Raw genomic sequence first — 18,971 nt, 5'->3', positions numbered from 1 at the left:
AGCTCCACACAAGAGATGCCGTGCATCTGTGGTATGGGAACATTTCCATTTGGAAACACAAAATAAAGTGAGATGTATGTATTGTGAAAGGCAGCTAGTCTACTGTAATAATAAATCATCCATGATGCGCCATTTGAGGAGCACTCATCCTGTCGTTTTGGGGGGTGCAGAGGATGGTAACATTGTCCCTGTACCTAGGCCTTCTATTGACACTGCTGGGCCATCTAAGAAAGGTATGCATTGTATGAAATCTAATTCAGATCACAAAGTGTTGAGACACTGTTTAGAAAATCCATATTTCAGACATTGTGGCTTGATGTCTTTTATTAAAGTTCATTTTTCATGACCAAAATAACATTTATTCACAAAGAGTTCATTCAGATGTCCGACCAATGTTTCAACACATTACAATAACAGAACAATAAAAACACATTTTAAATGCTTATTATATGAAATAGTACTTCACCCGTGATTCGAAACCAAGGTGACAGCATTCTAGTCGAGCACACTAACCACTCCCTCAAACCACTTGGTGAGTCGACTAACACAACATACGTTATAATTCGTAAATTCGCCTAACTGCTTCTCCGTCGAAGCTGTTTCAGAGCAATTCTTGAAAATGACCATTAGGTGTCACCGTAGAGATGGGTGTCGAATTGTTTCGAAGCCTTGACACATTTGCTTCGAGTGTTTCACGAAGCCTCGCTTTGCCCACCACTGCTATCGGGGTCTTGTGGTTCTCTGATTTTGACTTTCCAGCCTTTACAGATGCCTTGTTTTTTTACAGAGGGGTAATGTTTGATGATGGCTTTATGCCAGGCACTGGGGTGATCAGAGAAGAAAATGAGGTTGCAGATTTCTCCAGTTTTAAATAGATCTGCAAACAGAGTCTCTGGATTGTTTGAAAGAAGTTTCTGCTTGTAGTTTTTCCTTGCAGAGTCAGTTTTGATCTCAGAGGGATACTGTATGGTGGTGAGTGGGGAGCTCATCTGCATATTGCAGTGGGGTGATGGCAGCTGCTGCTCTGATTGGCTGATTCTCTCTGGCTCATTTGAATTGATACATTGGGGAATGCCAGAGTGTGGGCTAGCCATAGCTTTAGCTTTATAGCTTGTAAAAATATTAAATTTTATGCCCTTAGATTTGGAAAAAACAAGCAAACAAGCCAAAAAAGGTTTCCAGTGCAGTTTTGGTTGTACTCGCTGCTTTTCCCTCTGTGAATAAGTGGATCTTCTCTTGTTTTAACCTTCCCTCCAATTTTCCAGCAGGCCTATTGCTAGAAGTTTGATGCTCTGATCCTCTGCGTTGATTATTTGGTTTTAAAAGCACAAATATTGTATTTTCTGAGTTCTTTTCATGAAAGTTTGTGTCTGTATGTGGTATTCTTCTAGATTTTGTAGATTTTATCTATTTCTCATTGTAGCATTCCCAGCTGAACAGATGCACTTTACTCTCAGGAACTGATGTTTATAAAGGATTTAATCTTCGAAATACACTGTAAGAGCTGAATAAAAACAAACAAACAAAATTAGACATCTGCTTGCAAATTGTATATAAATGTCCATAACAAGCCTATAAATTAATGAAAACACATTTGCAATCTAATCGGCCCACACAATAAATCACGTTTAGTATACAGGCTAAATTAATAACCTAGTCTTACTTAATTACTTAATTTTGGTACAACTGACGATCTCAATTTAGAGAGAAAAACATAAAACATATAAAATAACCAAATAAAGACCTGATTTACTGTAAACAATCTATCTGGAGTGTAAACCAAGAGAAACTATAACATTGACAAGGCAATAGTACACTGTGTTCTGCTTAAGACCGTAACAATGAATCACATTCTCTGAATTACAACATTAGCAAATTAAATGGTATTCACTGATATTCGAAACTTTCATATATGCTAACGACTCGCTAGACGTTAGTTAATAGCTTCAGAGATCGTTAAATAACACTTCAAAGACTTTCAAAGTTGACCACACAGCATGAAATTAAAACCGTACCTTGTGCCCTTCATCAGCCAGGAGCTAAGAGATAGGGAGAAACCTTTTAAACTTATAACTGTACAGCGTGTACCCAAATGAACCTTTCTTCTCTGGTAATCTTAATCAGAATGGCGCTTCACGTATGAAAAAGTGCGCCAACATACACACATCGTCGCTGCACTTCCTTTTCCAGATTTCAAAATAAAAGCGTGTGGCAAGAAATGCAGACACTCTTGTAAAACAAATAGGAATACAATGTCCACACTAAGCTGTCAGTCACCAGTCAACCAAAACATAAATAAATAGTTATTTAGTAATATTTGGCTCAATTTAATAATAAAGTCCTTTCTTGACTATTCCATGGCAACCACCCTCTATGGCTGGAAGTAAAGGTGTGGACACACTTCAATGATTGGGGGATTTAATGGTCATTTACACTCATCTCAAAATAGCAAACAAAGAAGAAAATCTAAGAGCTCATGGAGATCATGGCTCTCTCAGTCTTTCTCTCTCTATCTCTCTCTCACACACACACACACGCCGCGATATGCTGAGATGTGACCTGTCTCTCTCTCTCTCTCACACACACACAAGCGCGCGCGCGCGCACACACACACACACACACACGACGCGCCAGATTGTCATAGCAAAATCAGAATTACTCTCCTAGGTTCACGAAACTGTCGTCCATAAAATGCGTTGCTGTTCTGTTGCAAGTAATCTTAATAATTCCTAAATGCATCTACTTTCAGAAGGCCAAATAAAGTGCTTTTGCTTTCGCCTAGAAACACACAGCTTCTCCCTGACATGACTGCCTGTATCAACACTACTGCGGTTACTGAAACCATGCCTTACTCAAATATTTCCACATCGTGATGTAGACATGTGGGGGCGTGTTTGAATGAGCCGTTTTAGGAGGGCGTGGCAGTCTTAACTTTGATAAAGAATATCTCTGGTTTTGAGACTTTAGTCTTTGCAACTTCAGGGATCTTATCTATGCACAATCAGCTTGTAACACTCCAAAGAGAAAGGAAAACTTGAAATCGCATCATATGACCCCTTTAAATAGCGGGCTGGACTGGGGTTAAAATTCGGCCCTGGACAAATCCAGCCCATCTGGCCCATGAGTTACCCCATGGATATTTTGCTGGCTTAAGGGCCTTTAATTGGAGTAAATAATCATAGATATTACTGAATTCACGGCAAATGCAACAAACTTAATTGTTTGCATTGATTTTGAGCTACAATGCTGGAAATTTATTGCTAATATTTTCTGTCATCATTGCCTCACCCTCATGTCATTCCAAACATGTATGACTTAGTTTCTTCTGTAGAACGTTACCAAAACATTTTGGTTACCCTTGATTTTTACTGTATAGACAAAAATGTATTGCATTTCTGAAATGATCTTCTTTTATGTTCCACAGAAGAAATAAATACAGGTTTGGAATGACGTGATGTTGTGTAAATAACAATTATCATTTTGTGGGAACTATCCCTTTGTTTAAGTAATAACATTAACATTTATAATAAATACATCTATATTGTGCAGTGTTAATACCTGTAAGTTAAATTACTATGATGCTAAATTTACAAGTCTATGTATTGGTGTTTTCCAATTTACCTCATCATGTAGGCTAGTCTACATTGTTTTGGTTGTTTTCAGCCAGCATCACTACAGAACCTTTATGTTCTCATATCACACGACTGTATAACAAATATGTGTGACATCTGAATGGATCAAACGACTTTTATCGCTATTTATCACTTCAATGGTGGAGTTAGGGTTTTATACATGGGGTGGCCAGGGGGTGGCCAAGGCTAATTCAACAGAAAATCAGTGTATAACTCCAACCTGGAATAAAAAAAGCATGAATAAATCCTACTATTGCTGATTACTTCACATTACCCCTCATTAGCTGTAACTTCAAATGTTAGTATATTGAAACTTATTTATCTTTCTTCTATCACCTCATTAACCAGTGGTTGGAGCAAAAGATCTAACCTTAACTTGTAGGCTACAGTGAATTTTGTAAATGTTGTTCATGGAACCTAAAACTTCAACTTACTTCAAACAGGGCTGCCAGCTTTTGAGTTCAGCCTGGATTGAGAATTATTTAGGAATAATTAACAAGCCTGCAATTAAGTACACAATAAGTCAAAAGTTTTGAAGAGTAAGATTTTTAATGTTTTTAAAGAACACTCTTCTGCTCATTACCGCAGGAAGTAGGGGTGATGAGAGTGCTGCAGCACCCTCTGGAGTGTAGCCCACGAAAAAATGGGGGTGCGGTGTTAAAAATAAATGAATGAACAATTTATAACATAAAAATAAATAAAATTAATTTAATTAATTTGTATATTCATTCAAATTAATTGAGAAAAAAAAAAATTACCTAAGCCTACAATGACAAGAAGCGTCTCGGGTTACTTGACTGTAACCCTGTTCCCTGAAAAAGCGAGACACCCCTCGCTGCAGACTGTAGCGCGGTGACGTCAGGTATCTACGTCACGTATATGTTTACCGCGCATGCGCAAAGTGACGTATGGCATGTATATGACACACGCATTGCGTGTGTAATTTGCATTACGTGTTTTCGCGTTGTGCGTGACGTAACACGTCATAAAAACGCATGCGCATACTTAACAGGATACTCTAATAAAATGTAAAAGTATTAAGAACCCTAAGGTGGAAAAAAAATAAAACAATAAAATGTAATACAGCACATGTCCATGATTTTAACCATGTCTCATCTCAGGTAAAATGATACGGAATTACAGAGTTTATTCTGAAATATCTGTGTAGTCTTTTATTTACAATTTATTAACATTCTGTTGCACTTTACTTCACTGTGTATATTGTAATATTACACTTTAACGGCGCCTTATATATTTCTTATTAGGCTAGTCAACATTACAAAAGATGACATTGGTTGTAAGCTCTAGTGGCGCAGATGGTAAAACGTGTGTTATTCACATTTTGAAGCAATCGACCCATTCTGCATGTAGGTCCGTCTCACGCGCCTCGGCCAGATCGGCACGCGATCCCCACGAGCTTCTAAAGAAGGCGAGCCGCGCGCAAAGCACTTTGATCGAGAGGAGATCGCAGTGCTCGCACTCGCCCTTGAGCCCGAGGATCGCGTGCTCTTCCCCCAAACACTCAAAGCAGAAAGCATGGAGATCTTCGTCAGAGAGTTACATCTGACAAGGAGGTAAACATCTCCTCTCCTGATCTGCCATAGTGAGCAGCTGTCTTTTATATAAATATATAACTCGCTTCCTGCTTTGCCTTTTTTTTTTTTTTTTAATCGTGCTTTCTCTCTCACACACACACACACACACACACACACACACACACACACACACACACACAACAATGCGGTACTTGAAGACAAAAAGACCTGGGGTGTATTCCAGAAAGCATGGTTAACTTACCGTCAGATAAACCCTGAACTTTCGGTTGATTAACCCCAAACCTTGCTTACTCGAGGTATGTGGTTCCAAAAACACGTCCGGGAGTAAGTTCATTCAACTCAGAGTATGTTCCCGATTAAGACTCAAGACATTCTCAACAGAGCGACGAATCTACGAGTCACTATGGAAACGGACTCTAAGAATAAGCGCACCATAATGCTTCTTTCTTCTTCTTTTGTTCAAAGGTCATGTAGGCCTAATGCTTAGTGCATATCGCCACCTAATTGATGGTTTTGCAATCATTTTTATTTTTTTTCCGTTTAATCTTTAATCCTTGAGAATAAGAATTATATTGTTTGTTTGATGCTAATTATACCGTATATTAAGTCATATCAGATATGTATTTTTATTATAGAAATGCATTATAGAAAATGCCGATCCATGTGTGAGATGATAATATAAAATGTAATAAATATATGTATAGGCTAATATAATAAATTAAACATTACATTTTCATAATAGTGTTTTATAATTTATACAGATAACTGTTATATATGCCAATAAAATATAATAACCATATTAGAGCAATATATAGGCTAACCTTATTTATTACTTATTTTAGCGCTTTATCATTAAAATAGCATACGACTATATATATATATATATATATAGTAGGCTATATACATAACTGTATTGTAATAATGTGTAATATTGTGCGCTATCTGTCACGCCCACTGAAGGCTCGTCAGTAGATCATACATGCTCTGATAGCGCTGAAGTGAACTAACCCTGGAACATAACCTGCTCCTGAGCAGGTTATCTTCAGAGAGCAAGTTGCTATGGTTACTTGCATACCCTGAAAATAACCTCTGATTTTGGAACCGAAAGCTGAGGTTATCCGCTCGCTTAGCCTCAAACATACCCAGGTATGTCACATAACCTGCTTTCTGGAATACACCCCTGAGGATGTTTCTGCGTCACATCTATTTATAACCTCCAGTTGTTCGTAATCGAGTGATGTCACCTAACCGAGGTTATTTAAGCCAAGTTTGGCGTGTTTGACACACGTGCTTCAACAACCGGTCGAACAAAGAATGTTCCCATAGCGCTTTCAGCGCAGCATCGAGAGTAGCTTTTGAAAGGGAACAATGGTTAAACATGAGTTAAGTTGTATCAAATTGACTCCGAAAGTCGTTTCAACTTATTAATCTAACTTAAATCATTTGTTGCCATGATTTTTGATTATAGGGTACAACGGGGCTAAAGGTGCCCCGGGGTAAAAGGCTCCTTTGATATTAATTTAATCTAAACCACTAGATGGCACAAAAACATGGCATAGCACTTTCCAAAACATTCGCTTTTCAAGATGCACGTGTATATTTGACTGATCCTTGACGCGATCGCATTTCAGTTTTGTTTAAGATAATAAAAGCAACAGTTTTTAAATAACGAAAGAATATTTAAAAGTATGGTATTTGGGGTAAAAAGCGCCCCTGCTGTTGGGGCTAAAGGTGCACAGTAATTAACATGATAATTAATAGGATGGAACGATACACCTACCTCCCGATTCGATACTGTCATGATACTTGGGTGCCAATACGGTATTGCGATTTTGTTTTTAAGAATTTCGATTCTACAAGTATTGCAATTCGTTATTGCTATGCGTTGCGATTTTTGTTTTTAACTCTAGACCATGGTAAAAAGTTGAAATACTTGATTATTCCCTTAAAATAAGCTGTATATGATGAGTCATATTAACAAAAACAATGCTTCACATCTTTCTGAACCTTTATTTCAGGAGCATAGACATACACAGTGTATATTTAAAGTACCTTGAACCATGGAACTTTCAAGTACCAAAACCCCGAACTTGCACATGAATATAACAGTCAAATGTTCAACAAAATGAGTAGAAAAAATACTTTCTGAAATAAAATAAAGTACCATGTTACATGGCATACCATTTCAGTCATGTTTAGTCATGTTTTCCCAGCAGCTGGGATTCAAAACGTGACGATGCAGAAAGAATTCTGGAAGAGGTTTTGCTTTCTCGCACCGGCTTGAAACGTATATGACGTCATCTAATGCAGCGGCACTCCACACGCAAAACGATAATTGTATGCAGTAACGTTTCTAGGCATAGGCAAGCTAGGCAGTCGCCTAGAGCACCACCAGCTGGAGGGGGCGCCAATTAGCGTACTGCCGCTACATTTTAACAGGGTTGTGATTAAAAGTTGCACAGACACCCTGAAATATGATTGCCGCCCCCCACTGGATCCCCCAACATCATTGGGCTAGAGGTCTGTCATTCTGACAATACCTGTATGGCATTGGATCAGAGCACTGTCAATTGCTGCCTCTGATTGTTGCATGCAAAGTTTGGATTTGGAGCGCTCAACAATGCCATTAGATCAGAGGGTTCTGTCAGTGTTTTGGCAAAGTAAGGCTTTTTTTTTGCCATGCAAGTTCAAAGGCCAATTTAAAATATTGGTACATAAAAAGTGCACAAAATCAGTATTTTGTTTAGGCAGTATTTGTGTCAGTCGAGAAATCATGTTTCATATCATATTATAATAAAATATAATTTGTTGTTACTACTGTAAATATGTATTCAATTATTATTGGATCTCCTTCAATACTTTCAGAATCTTTACTTAAAAATTATTTTGGGTCACACTTTATATTAGGTGGCCTTAACTACTATGTACTTACGTCAAAAACTAAGTACAATGTACTCATTGTGTTCATATTGTATTGCAAAACACTTTTGCTGCTTTGAAGTGTGATACGGGTAAGGTTAGGGACAGGTTTGGTGGTTTGGGTAGGTTTAAGGGTGGGTTAAGGTGTGAGGGATGGGTCAACAGTGTAATTATAAATGTGATTACAGAAATTAGTTACAGATGTAACTACATATAAGTATTTTTTTAAAAATAGTACAATGTAAAAAGATGTAGAGTATGTACACAATAAGTGCATTGTACCAAATGATTAATTTAAATGTAAGTACATAGTAGTTAAGGCCACCTAATATAAAGTGGGACCTTATTTTGTTTCTGTATTTTAAAATATATTTTTTTATATTAACATATTTTAATGACAGTATATTTATTGAACAAAAAATAATAATAATTTTTTTTCAAAATAAGCAGAAAATAGTACAAACTTTGCTAAAGTGATTGTTTGGAACCAGTATTAACTTTGACATTATTTAAAAAAAAATATTATTTTAACTGAAGTATTTGTATCAATACAGTGTGCCTTTTAACCCATGCAGGTGAGCCTTTTACCCCGTGTGTGGTAAAAGGCCCCCCTTGCCACCTCATACATTTATAAGATTTTTAAACAAAATAAACAACTTGAATTATTTATTTTCACACAAAAATAAATTACTGTTGTGATTTAATAAATTCAATTTAAAAATAAATTCTCTGTTGCTCCATTAATGTTCAATACAAAGTATATATTTTTTCTGCAATTATACATTTTAGGCACAGTGAATAGCACATTTTTTTCTTAAGGGGGGCCTTTAGCCCCGTTGTACCCTATTATTACTTGTAACATGTCTGTACCATACCCAAATTAAGAATTACCGACCATTTCTGCATTGCAAAGAGACATTAACAACAAATAAGTGTATAATATTTTTATTTCAGATAAATGCTGATCTTTAGATCTTTCAATTTATTAAAAGAATCCTGAAATTACTCAACTGTCAGAGGGCTTGACAAGAGGGGTAATCCGTAAACTCAAACGATAGTCCAGACAGGGGCAAACAGAATTCACACGGCAAGGCAAAGGGTTAATCCAAAATACACAGGCGAGGATCAGGTAACAGGCGAACACAAGACTAGACTAGACTAGACTAGATACTATGACTGGGAAAACTAGACTGGCTGTTAATTTCGTCAACGAAGACGACGACGAAAAATATTCGTTAACGAACCTTTTTTCTGTGACTAAGACGAGACGATGACAAGCTAAAAATAATGTCTGATGATAAAAACTATGACGAAATTTATGCCGTGTCTTCGTTAACGAGACGAGACGGGACTAAAATGTTATTTGTGGACTACCAACATTCAAAATACATCCTATAGGCTAAGTTAACTGTCTTGTCTTTCAAAATGCACATCCCTGTCATTGGATTACACTCAGATGAGGTGCGTTCGTATATCTAGTCTCAGTATGGCAGCCGCGGACAGATTGGCTACCAAAACGCGAACTAGCGATCTGAAACAATGGCCTCAGCACCTGAAGGGTTAGCGATAGGGTGACTAGACGTCCCGTTTTTCCCGGGAGTCACAATTCGTTGTCGATTAACTTAAAGTTAGTGAAGGTGGGATAGGCAGAATCGCGCTGATAGAAGTGCTCTCGTGCACGCTCCACTTCTTCAGTTCTCATACAGTGCGCGATCAGTTCTCAAAATACATACACAGCAGTCCAAATGTCTATTGTGTAGTTGAATTTCTCACGTAAATACAGTCGGATATGGCTTGAGTGAACATAAACAGGTGGGTGAAAACTGAATGTGTGTCAGTATTACATGTATCCGTTTTAAATGGACAGCATATTAAATACCTATCTGTGTCATTAATGTTAACCAACTAAAAATGTTAAATAAAAGTATACTACTGTATCTGAAAAATGAGTTTAATTTGTATCTCTACCAAAAAATGAATATTTATATATTTATTTTCAATCCTTGATTCAAATTTCTCATAAGCTTAATTGATTTAAAGAGAGATTAATTAATGACTATTTTTGTTTGAAGACTACATATAAAATGGCTACCAAAATAAATGTTGGTAACTGCAGTTTGACTAAAAGTAATGACTAAAAGTTGACAAAAATGCAATGACTTTTCGTCGACTAAAACTAGACTAAAACTATGAAAGACTCAAATGACTAAAATGTGACTAAGACTATTAAGCATTTTCGTCTCATGATAAAGACTAAATCAAAAATGCCTGCCAAAATTAACACTGCAGCAGTGTGCGTAATCAGAGTGAAATGGATTATGGGAACTGAAGTCCAGTGTAAGTGTAACAGTTTGTGCAGTATGAGAGTCAATATGGAGAGTGGTTGACCTCTGGTGGTGAGTGAACGGAAGTTCACAGACCGGATTCGTGACAGGAATAAATTACATTTTAAAATATATTAAAATAGAAAACAGTTATTTTAAATAGTAAAAATAGGTCTATTTTCACAATATTACTGCTTAAAAAAAAATCTTACTGTTTTTGACCGGTAATGTACACTTTTTTTTTTTCTCTAAACTATACAAGGAACACTATTGTTAAGATTAAAAGTAACAATTGTTTTGTATACAAGTTCATATTAGACCATTTTTTATAATAACGTTATATCTATACAAGGAGCAATTATGAGTAAATGTAGCCTATAAATGTAATTATTTGCTAAATTCTCTCTAGTGTACATTTTTCTCACTAGTTTATGAACATTGAATGGATTTTCTGCTGTTAATGTTTTCCAGCTGCTGTCTTTTTGCGATTGAAATGCTCCGGGACATTCCATTCGAGTAGTGTCCGAAACGAAGGAGAACCCCCCCGACATTAGGCACTGTTTTTTAAATTACAGCGCATGCGAAACCACATAAAGCTAATCAGGGGTGGACTTACCTATTAGGCAAAGGTAGGCGACTAGCTTGGGATTTCTGTTGGTGACATTTGTGCGGCCGCCAGCTGGTTGTCACCGTCTGCTTGGACGTCCCTGCCTTGAAGAAACAGATATTGTCGACTAAGTCTGCCTAATCCCCTCAGTGAGTGGAAAGGGTTATGTTACGTATGTAGTCCTCATCTCATTTTTGCTCATGATTACTGGAGCCCTCAGTACGGCTGCTCCGGGGCTGGGCTCACAGAGTGGCTTAGTTCTGCACTTGCTAATAGCACAGTGTGATTGGATGCATTCTCCACAGGCATCAGCAATGCAACGGGAGAGACCGTTTGAAAGTGAACACTCCAGTTACTAATGTAACCTCGATTTCTTGATATAAGGAAATTAGTTTTTTACATAGGTTGCCAAGCTATAAGTGCGCAAGTCTATGAATGTCCCTTCAGTTGAAAGATTCTGAATAAATGGCACTCAGAGCCAACTTATATTGCAGCTACATGAACAAGGTTTCAGAGTAAATGGAGCATTAGAGTTACGTTAGTAACTGGAGCATTTTATAGGAAAGGAAAGGACATGACGTGTAGCATCCCATACTTGGAATTTAAGCTCTACATTTAACCCATACAAGTGCTCACACTGGTCATTTAACCCCTAAACCAGGACTAGGCCTTAGTTAAATTAAGACATTTAAGCAGCTTTTATAAAAAATGCCTTAGAAGAAAACATTACAGGTGTGCATCTTGAAACAGAACAATGTGACTGGCATGTTTTAAGATATGTCAGAGCAAGATATTTTTAGTTGAGACAGCTCAAATATGCATTTTAGACTAGGACTAGCCGTAAGCCTTGTCTGTGAAACTGGGGGATTATATGGTAGAAATGTTGAGCTTATTTTTAGACATGTGACTTGGTGCACACTTTGTAAAGTTGTTGAGATCTCTTCTAAATTTTAGAGGAGAAAAATCTGAGACATCCAGAATCTTTAGCTAAGGAAAATAATCTTGATACAGTGTGTGATGTTTTTGAGTTGGTGTTTGAAACTTTGGAGGAGGCAAATGTGACCGATCCAGAGTCTCTAGCTCTAGAAACACAGTGTGTGATGTTGTTGAAGTCTCATCTAAAGCTTTAAAGAAGACCATTGTGAGAGTGTTAAGGCCTTTTCACACTGAACGTGAAATTTTTAGAAATAAGAGTCTTTTTATCAATGGAGTCTATGTGAGTGTCCCACTTCAGGTCCTGAGAGATGATGGTGCCCAGAAACCTGAATGTTTCCACTGCAGCCATAGTGCTGTCCATGATGGTGACTGGGGGGAGTGCAGGGGGGTTCCTCCTGAAGTCCACTATCATCTCCACAGTTTTGAGTGTGTTGAGCTCCAGGTTGTTTTAACTGCACCAGACAGCCAGCTCTTTAACCTCCTGACTGTAGGCAGACTCTTCACCATCCTGAATGAGGCCGATGACTGTAGTGTCGTCTGCAAACTTCAGGAGCTTGACAGAGGGGTCTTTAGATGTGCAGTCATTTGTGTATAGGGAGAAGAGCAGTGGGGAGAGGACGCAACCCTGGGGGGCGCCAGTGCTGATGGTGCAGGTGTTGGATGTGAATTTATCAATTCTCACTAGCTGTTGCCTATCTGTCAGAAAGCTGGTGATCCACTGACAGATAGAGCTAGGGACAAAGAGCTGGGTTAGTTTAGTCTGGAGGAGTGTAGGGATGATGGTGTTGAAAGCAGAGCTAAAGTCAACGAACAGGATCCTCACATAGGTCCCTGGTTTGTCCAGATGTTGCAGGATGAAGTGCAGTCCCATGTTGACTGCATCATCTACTGACCTGTGTGCTTGCTAACATGTGGCATGTAAGGTGTGTACGGCACCATCTTGTTATTCACATGAAGTATGAAAGCAAATAGACATACTGTATGATTGATTATATATTTTCTGTATGTGTTTTGTATGCAGCTCATTTTTATAACAATAAAGGATGTTTATGACAAATTATAAGCATTGCAGTGTTATTAAACATGTAAAGAGTACATGTCTGCCTATTATAGAATCAAAATCAACTATAGATCACAATCAGACTTTACTGCAAGCACTCAATGATGGTTTAAAGTGGGTTTTAAGCAAATACATTAATGATTACATACATTTTCAAGTGTAGCTTGAAGCTAATTGTACCTCTAATTATATTTTAGGATGTATTTCATATAGCGCCTTACTGTGTATTGCTTTACACCCAAAGTGCTTTACAATCGTGTGTGTGGGGGGGAGGGGCTTTACGCTCGCTTTACAATCGTGTGGGTCTCTCTTCAACCAGCACCAGCTGTTATAATATTTGATTTTTTTAAATATTTGAGATATTAAAATGGTTTTAAATTTTGATTTTCCTTTCAAAAGAAAAACTCAAATGTTTTTTTTTTTTATTTGTTTTTTTAATTATTATTATTGTTTTGTTTATCAACAGGAGGACAACAAAAATGGACCAGATCAATACTCAAAAAAAGAGAAGATTAATAGAGGATCTCTTTCACAGTCTTCATCTGAACAACAAGAGACTATGTGCTGCAGAAATTCTTCAGTTATCAGCACATTCATTACATTCCCATGAGTCTTGTGCTGAAGAGTTTAATAAGATTTTCCTACAAAAACTTCTGACAATGGATTACAGAGCAAGATACATTCAAATGAAAGAGACGAGTAAGAATCACCATGCATCATATAGAGACACATCTGAAGATGAGGCTGATATTTTTGACATTTTCAAAGCAAAACCTTTGTCTAATGAAGTAAACAGTGAATCTGAGCGAATTCACCCGATGGATGTTCAGATGGCTGTGTTTCATTGTGCTGATGTTTTCCTGAAGCAGCTGATGGTCACTAAACTGTCCCAGTGTCAGTACGCTCTGCCTCTGCTTGTTCCTCATCCATTCACACGACAGATTGAGTTTCCTCTCTGGACATTCAGACAAATCAACAAGAGCTGGAAGATAAGAAACAAAAACAATGAAATAATCAGTCAAATCCAGCCGATCTATAAGGCAAAAACTCCAATGGTGTTTTTCTTCAGGTTTGGCTCTGTGTCTTCATCCAAGTCTCAGCTGATGAACAGTCTGATCAATGAGAAACACAACACGTTCTTCCACAGGAACTGCTCAGGCAGCAGCAGAACCAGAGTCCTGATGGATGGACTGGTGGAGATCGCCTGGTTCTACCCATCTGGAACATATGATGATAAATTCTCTGAGTGTGTTGCTTTCTGTAATCTACACGGTGATGCAGGAGACCATGAGAAACAGCTGCAGATCCTCACTGAAATGAGCTCTGTCAATGTTGTTCTTCTACCACAACTAGATAAGAGTGACAGACATGCAGAAAAGATCCAGAACCTGTTCAGAAATGGAAAGCCACTCATTTGTCTTATTGCTGAGGATGAATCTGATGTAACTGTACCGAAGAAAGGGAAATTCAAAATTGGTCTGAAAGGCAGAAATCAGTCAGATTTATCTGAAGAACTCAGAAGAGCTATAAATGATTGTCTCTCAAAGTCATCTTCCACTTTCAGACTTGAAGATGTTTCCAAACAAGAAGACATCAGAGTAGATGAGGAAGATGATAATGACTGCAGGAGAGGAAGAGAAGCAGCAGAGCAGATGATGAGTTTACTGGAGAAGAAAGATCTGACAGAAATCAAAGAATCATTTCTGCCTCATCAGGGGAAACTGTGGCATCAGTGGAGTCAGAAGAACAAAGAACTACATCGACCTCAAGGAGATGAACTGGAAATGGAAATAAGTGAAAAAAAAAAATACTTGAAGAGAATACGTGAGCGGCAGTATGAATGTAACATACATAATTTTATGGTGTTTTTTATAAAAGACATGCACTTGTGCAATGAGAAAAATCGTTATTATCTTAAATGGCTTGGAATCTTCCTGGATGAATATACATCAAAAGATATTTCAGTTCTTCATCACAAATATGATGAAACATGGTCAGCGCTTGTAAAACTAAAAGAGAATAATGATAAATCTGAACAGTTCAAATCTGAGCAGGCAAAGCTTAATAAAATATCTGAGGATCTTCAAGCTGCAACCTTTGGTTTGGAGCACATCATGAGGGAGATCGGTCAGATCTATGAATCATGTTCATCTGTGAAGAAGAACAAGAAAGACCTGCAGGTTCACTTCTCTTCTCTCCCGAATCTTGCAGCAGAGATGATGATCTCTGGATTTCCACTGGAGCTGATGGACGGAGATGCTGCTCATGTTCCTGTGATCTGGATCTCTGCTGTTTTAGATAAACTCATCCACAAACTGGGGAAACAGAGAGTCTTTGTGCTGTCAGTTTTAGGGATTCAGAGCTCTGGGAAATCCACCATGCTGAATGCCATGTTTGGACTCCAGTTTGCCGTCAGTGCTGGCAGGTGCACCAGAGGAGCTTTCATGCAGCTGATCAGAGTCTCAGATGAGATGAAAACACAGGTGAACTTTGACTATATTCTGGTCGTTGATACTGAGGGTCTTCGTGCTCTAGAACTGGCTGGAAGATCAACAAGAGACCATGACAATGAATTGGCCACATTTGTTGTTGGTCTTGGAAATATGACACTGATCAACATCTTTGGAGAAAACCCTGCTGAGATGCAGGACATTCTTCAGATTGTTGTTCAGGCCTTCCTGAGGATGAAGAAGGTCAAACTCAGTCCTAGCTGTGTGTTTGTGCATCAGAATGTTTCGGACGTCACAGCTAGAGCGAAAAACATGGATGGAAGGAGACGACTACAGGACACACTGGATAAGATGACAAATCTTGCTGCTAAAGATGAAGTTTGTGATGAAGAATGTTTCAGTGACGTCATTAGATTTGATGTTCAGCAAGATGTGATGTATTTTGCTCAGCTCTGGGAGGGTAGTCCGCCCATGGCACCACCAAACCCAAAATACTGCGAGAACATTCAAGAACTGAAGGAAACAATTATGTCTCATGCCTCAGAATCACGTGGAATGATGCTGAAAGACTTAAAACATCGTATTGAAGATCTCTGGGAGGCTTTACTGATTGAACGATTTGTCTTCAGCTTCAGAAATTCTCTGGAGATTTCAGTCTACAGGAAACTGGAGACCGAATACAGCAAGTGGTCCTGGAGTCTTCGCAATGCCATGATGGAAACTGAGAACAAACTACACAACCAAATAGAAAATGAATCAATTCATGAGGTTAAGGAAACATACCTTCAAAGAGAAATGAAGAACACAAGTGATGAAGTGAAAAAATCAATGTCAGAATTCTTTGAGAAAGACACTGATGCAACTATACTGATTCAGTGGAAAACATCATTTCAAATTAAAATCAAAGAGCTTCAGGAAAACATTGTGAGAGAAACACAGAGAAAATTAAATGAGATTCTTCAGCAGCGAGATCTGAAGAAAAAGATTGATGCTCAGAGAACACAACATGAAAACACTCTCTATGAAAAGAGCAAAGAACTTGCCTTATATCTCAAATACAAAGCAAATGATGAAAAAACACTGAAAAGAGAGTTTGATGATTTTTGGGAACAGAGTGTCATTAAGATCCCCAGAGACACACCTGTAGTTAGAGACATTGATATAATCAGAGATGTCAAATTTCTCCTTGGTGACATTTATAAAAGTGTTCCTGTAGACGACTGGAATTATGACATTTTCACTGTGGAAAGTTATTCTGGATATGTTATTTCCAAAAACCCCCCCAAAAGAGTGTCAAAGCGTGTGAGGCTTTTTTTTAGAAACGTTGCAGAGAAATTTAAATGTACTCGATCTAAAGAGGAGGAAGCCCGAATAAAATCATTTGTCACAGATGTTTCTCAGCAGACAGACAAAATGATTCAGTCATTTAACATTTCAAAGATGGGCTACAACATCAGCTACATTCAACAACTCATAGACTACATCAAGACAAGAGTAGCAGAACAGGAAGGACGAGTGAAATATATGTTCAAAAATGAATTTTTTGTTGATTTGGTTCTTTCTATCTGTATGAGAGCAAACAAGATGATCACTGAACAGTACAGAATGTTCATAAATGCCAATGATCCAGAAATATATGTCAACAAGAAGAGAGAAGAGTACTATAGTATTTTCCAGAAATACTGTCATGGATCCACATCAGCTGCCATTTTTGGTGAGATCATCTGTCAGAAACTAAAAGAGCCCATTGAGCAGAGTGTCTACAAGAAGACTGCCAGAGATTTAGCAGATGAAATGAGATCAAACTGTGAATCACTGAATGGAAACAGATCAAATCTGGAGAAACGTATCCTGAAGACACTGGCAGAAGAGGAGGATTTTGACAAATACATGAACTACATTAAAACTCCCAGAGATCACTTCAAGAGTTCCATCAGAGATGAAGTCAGTCGGTACATCACTGATAAGTTCAGTGTCAGTGTTTTTCCCAAGATGAAGGAGAACATTAAACTCCTGCAGCAGAAGATCATGAGAGCAGCACATCAATCTACTGAATTTGTGAACAGAGATGTTGGTTTGTGGTTGAAGAGTTTCACACAGCAGATCTCAGATGAGCTGATCTTCTCTGAAAAAGACATCATTGGACTCAAACATGATGATGTTGATGATTTTGAGCTCCTAGAAGATGTGATGAGACAAGAGCTTCCTGCTATAATGTTTGAGATCAGCAGTAGATTCAACACAGAGACATTTCCAGTAAAACTGGACTATAAACACAGACCAGATGAGCTTCTGATTGATCACTTCTGTCAGTGCTGTTGGGTTCAGTGTCCTTTCTGTAAAGCCATCTGCACAAACACCATAGAAAACCATGATGGAGATCACAGTGTTCCTTTCCATCGTGTTTTTGGACCAAATGGGTGGTTTTACAAAACAACAACAAACCTGTCTGTCGATATCTGCACATCAGCAGTAGCAAGCAGCACTCTGTCATTTTATCATCGTCCATCAGATAAACCAGTCCTATTTAAAGAATACAGAAGTGCAGGAGGAGTTTATGCAGACTGGAGAATTACCCCTGATCTTTCTGAACTGCCCTACTGGAAGTGGTTTGTGTGGAGATTTCAGAAAGATATGGAAAAACAATACAATAAAACATTTGAGGGGAGAGGTAAGATACCAGATGAATGGAGAAAATTCTCCAAACAGGAAGCTATTGAAAGTTTGGATCAATACATGTAATTGAAAAATTTTATTTATTTTTTTTTTTTATCACAGACCAGTTTGAAATGAGTTTCTGTTCTTTCTGACCCCTAAATTACAGAACACAGAGAGAAGAGTTTAAATTATGGTTTAAAAGACCATATTTGTTCTGCATACCAGTATTTGTGACCTGATGTGACTCTAATACATGGTGTATTCTAAACAGCTTAAAATAAATTTCTTAGCATGTACTTCAAAATAAAGACTGGAATGAAAAAATGTTTTTTAGATCAATCCCCCTGACCCACTTTGTCTGTATCTATTAGTGAGAAAAAAACATATAGTACAATTTGTCTTTTCAGTTTTAGTTGTCAGTGTTTAGTTGTGTTACTTCAATGTAGTGGCAATGAAGGTGGGTTTTGAAATTAGTGAACTTACAATATAAATTACTTTTAGATGTAAAATATATAATCTTCATAAAAAAATAAAGCAATAGGAGGTATATACTGATAAAAAAAAAATGTATAGACTGAATGCACTGTAAGTCGCTTTGGATAAAAGCATCTGCTAAATGTAAATGTACTATATAGTCTATGTTTGGTAATTTGGTAATGGTAATGTGAAATTGGAATAACTTTTGGATTTGCTTCAAATATCAGTGGGATATAACAGAGCTGCCCTCCCTCAAACACTGCAGAGCTGCGTTATAATAAAATTGAAGTGTAGTTCTAATCAAAAGCAAAACTTACATTGTTTTTTTCATGTTTAATACTGTAAAGCTATT

General features: G+C 37.7%; 1 protein-coding gene across 1 annotated transcript; it reads left to right on the top strand.

Annotated features, from left to right (window-relative positions):
- Positions 1–5,009: 5,009 nt before the first annotated feature.
- Positions 5,010–18,300, top strand: LOC131536083 (interferon-induced very large GTPase 1-like). Its single transcript, XM_058768771.1, has 2 exons — positions 5,010–5,206; positions 13,501–18,300. The coding sequence occupies exons 1-2, from the start codon at positions 5,169–5,171 to the stop codon at positions 18,224–18,226; spliced, it is 4,764 nt and encodes a 1,587-aa protein (XP_058624754.1). The 5' UTR covers positions 5,010–5,168; the 3' UTR covers positions 18,227–18,300.
- The last annotated feature ends 671 nt before the right edge of the window (positions 18,301–18,971 follow it).

The sequence above is a fragment of the Onychostoma macrolepis genome, chromosome 03, assembly GCF_012432095.1.
Source record: "Onychostoma macrolepis isolate SWU-2019 chromosome 03, ASM1243209v1, whole genome shotgun sequence".
Taxonomy (NCBI): domain Eukaryota; kingdom Metazoa; phylum Chordata; class Actinopteri; order Cypriniformes; family Cyprinidae; genus Onychostoma; species Onychostoma macrolepis.
This window is presented reverse-complemented; position numbering and strand designations above follow the sequence as displayed.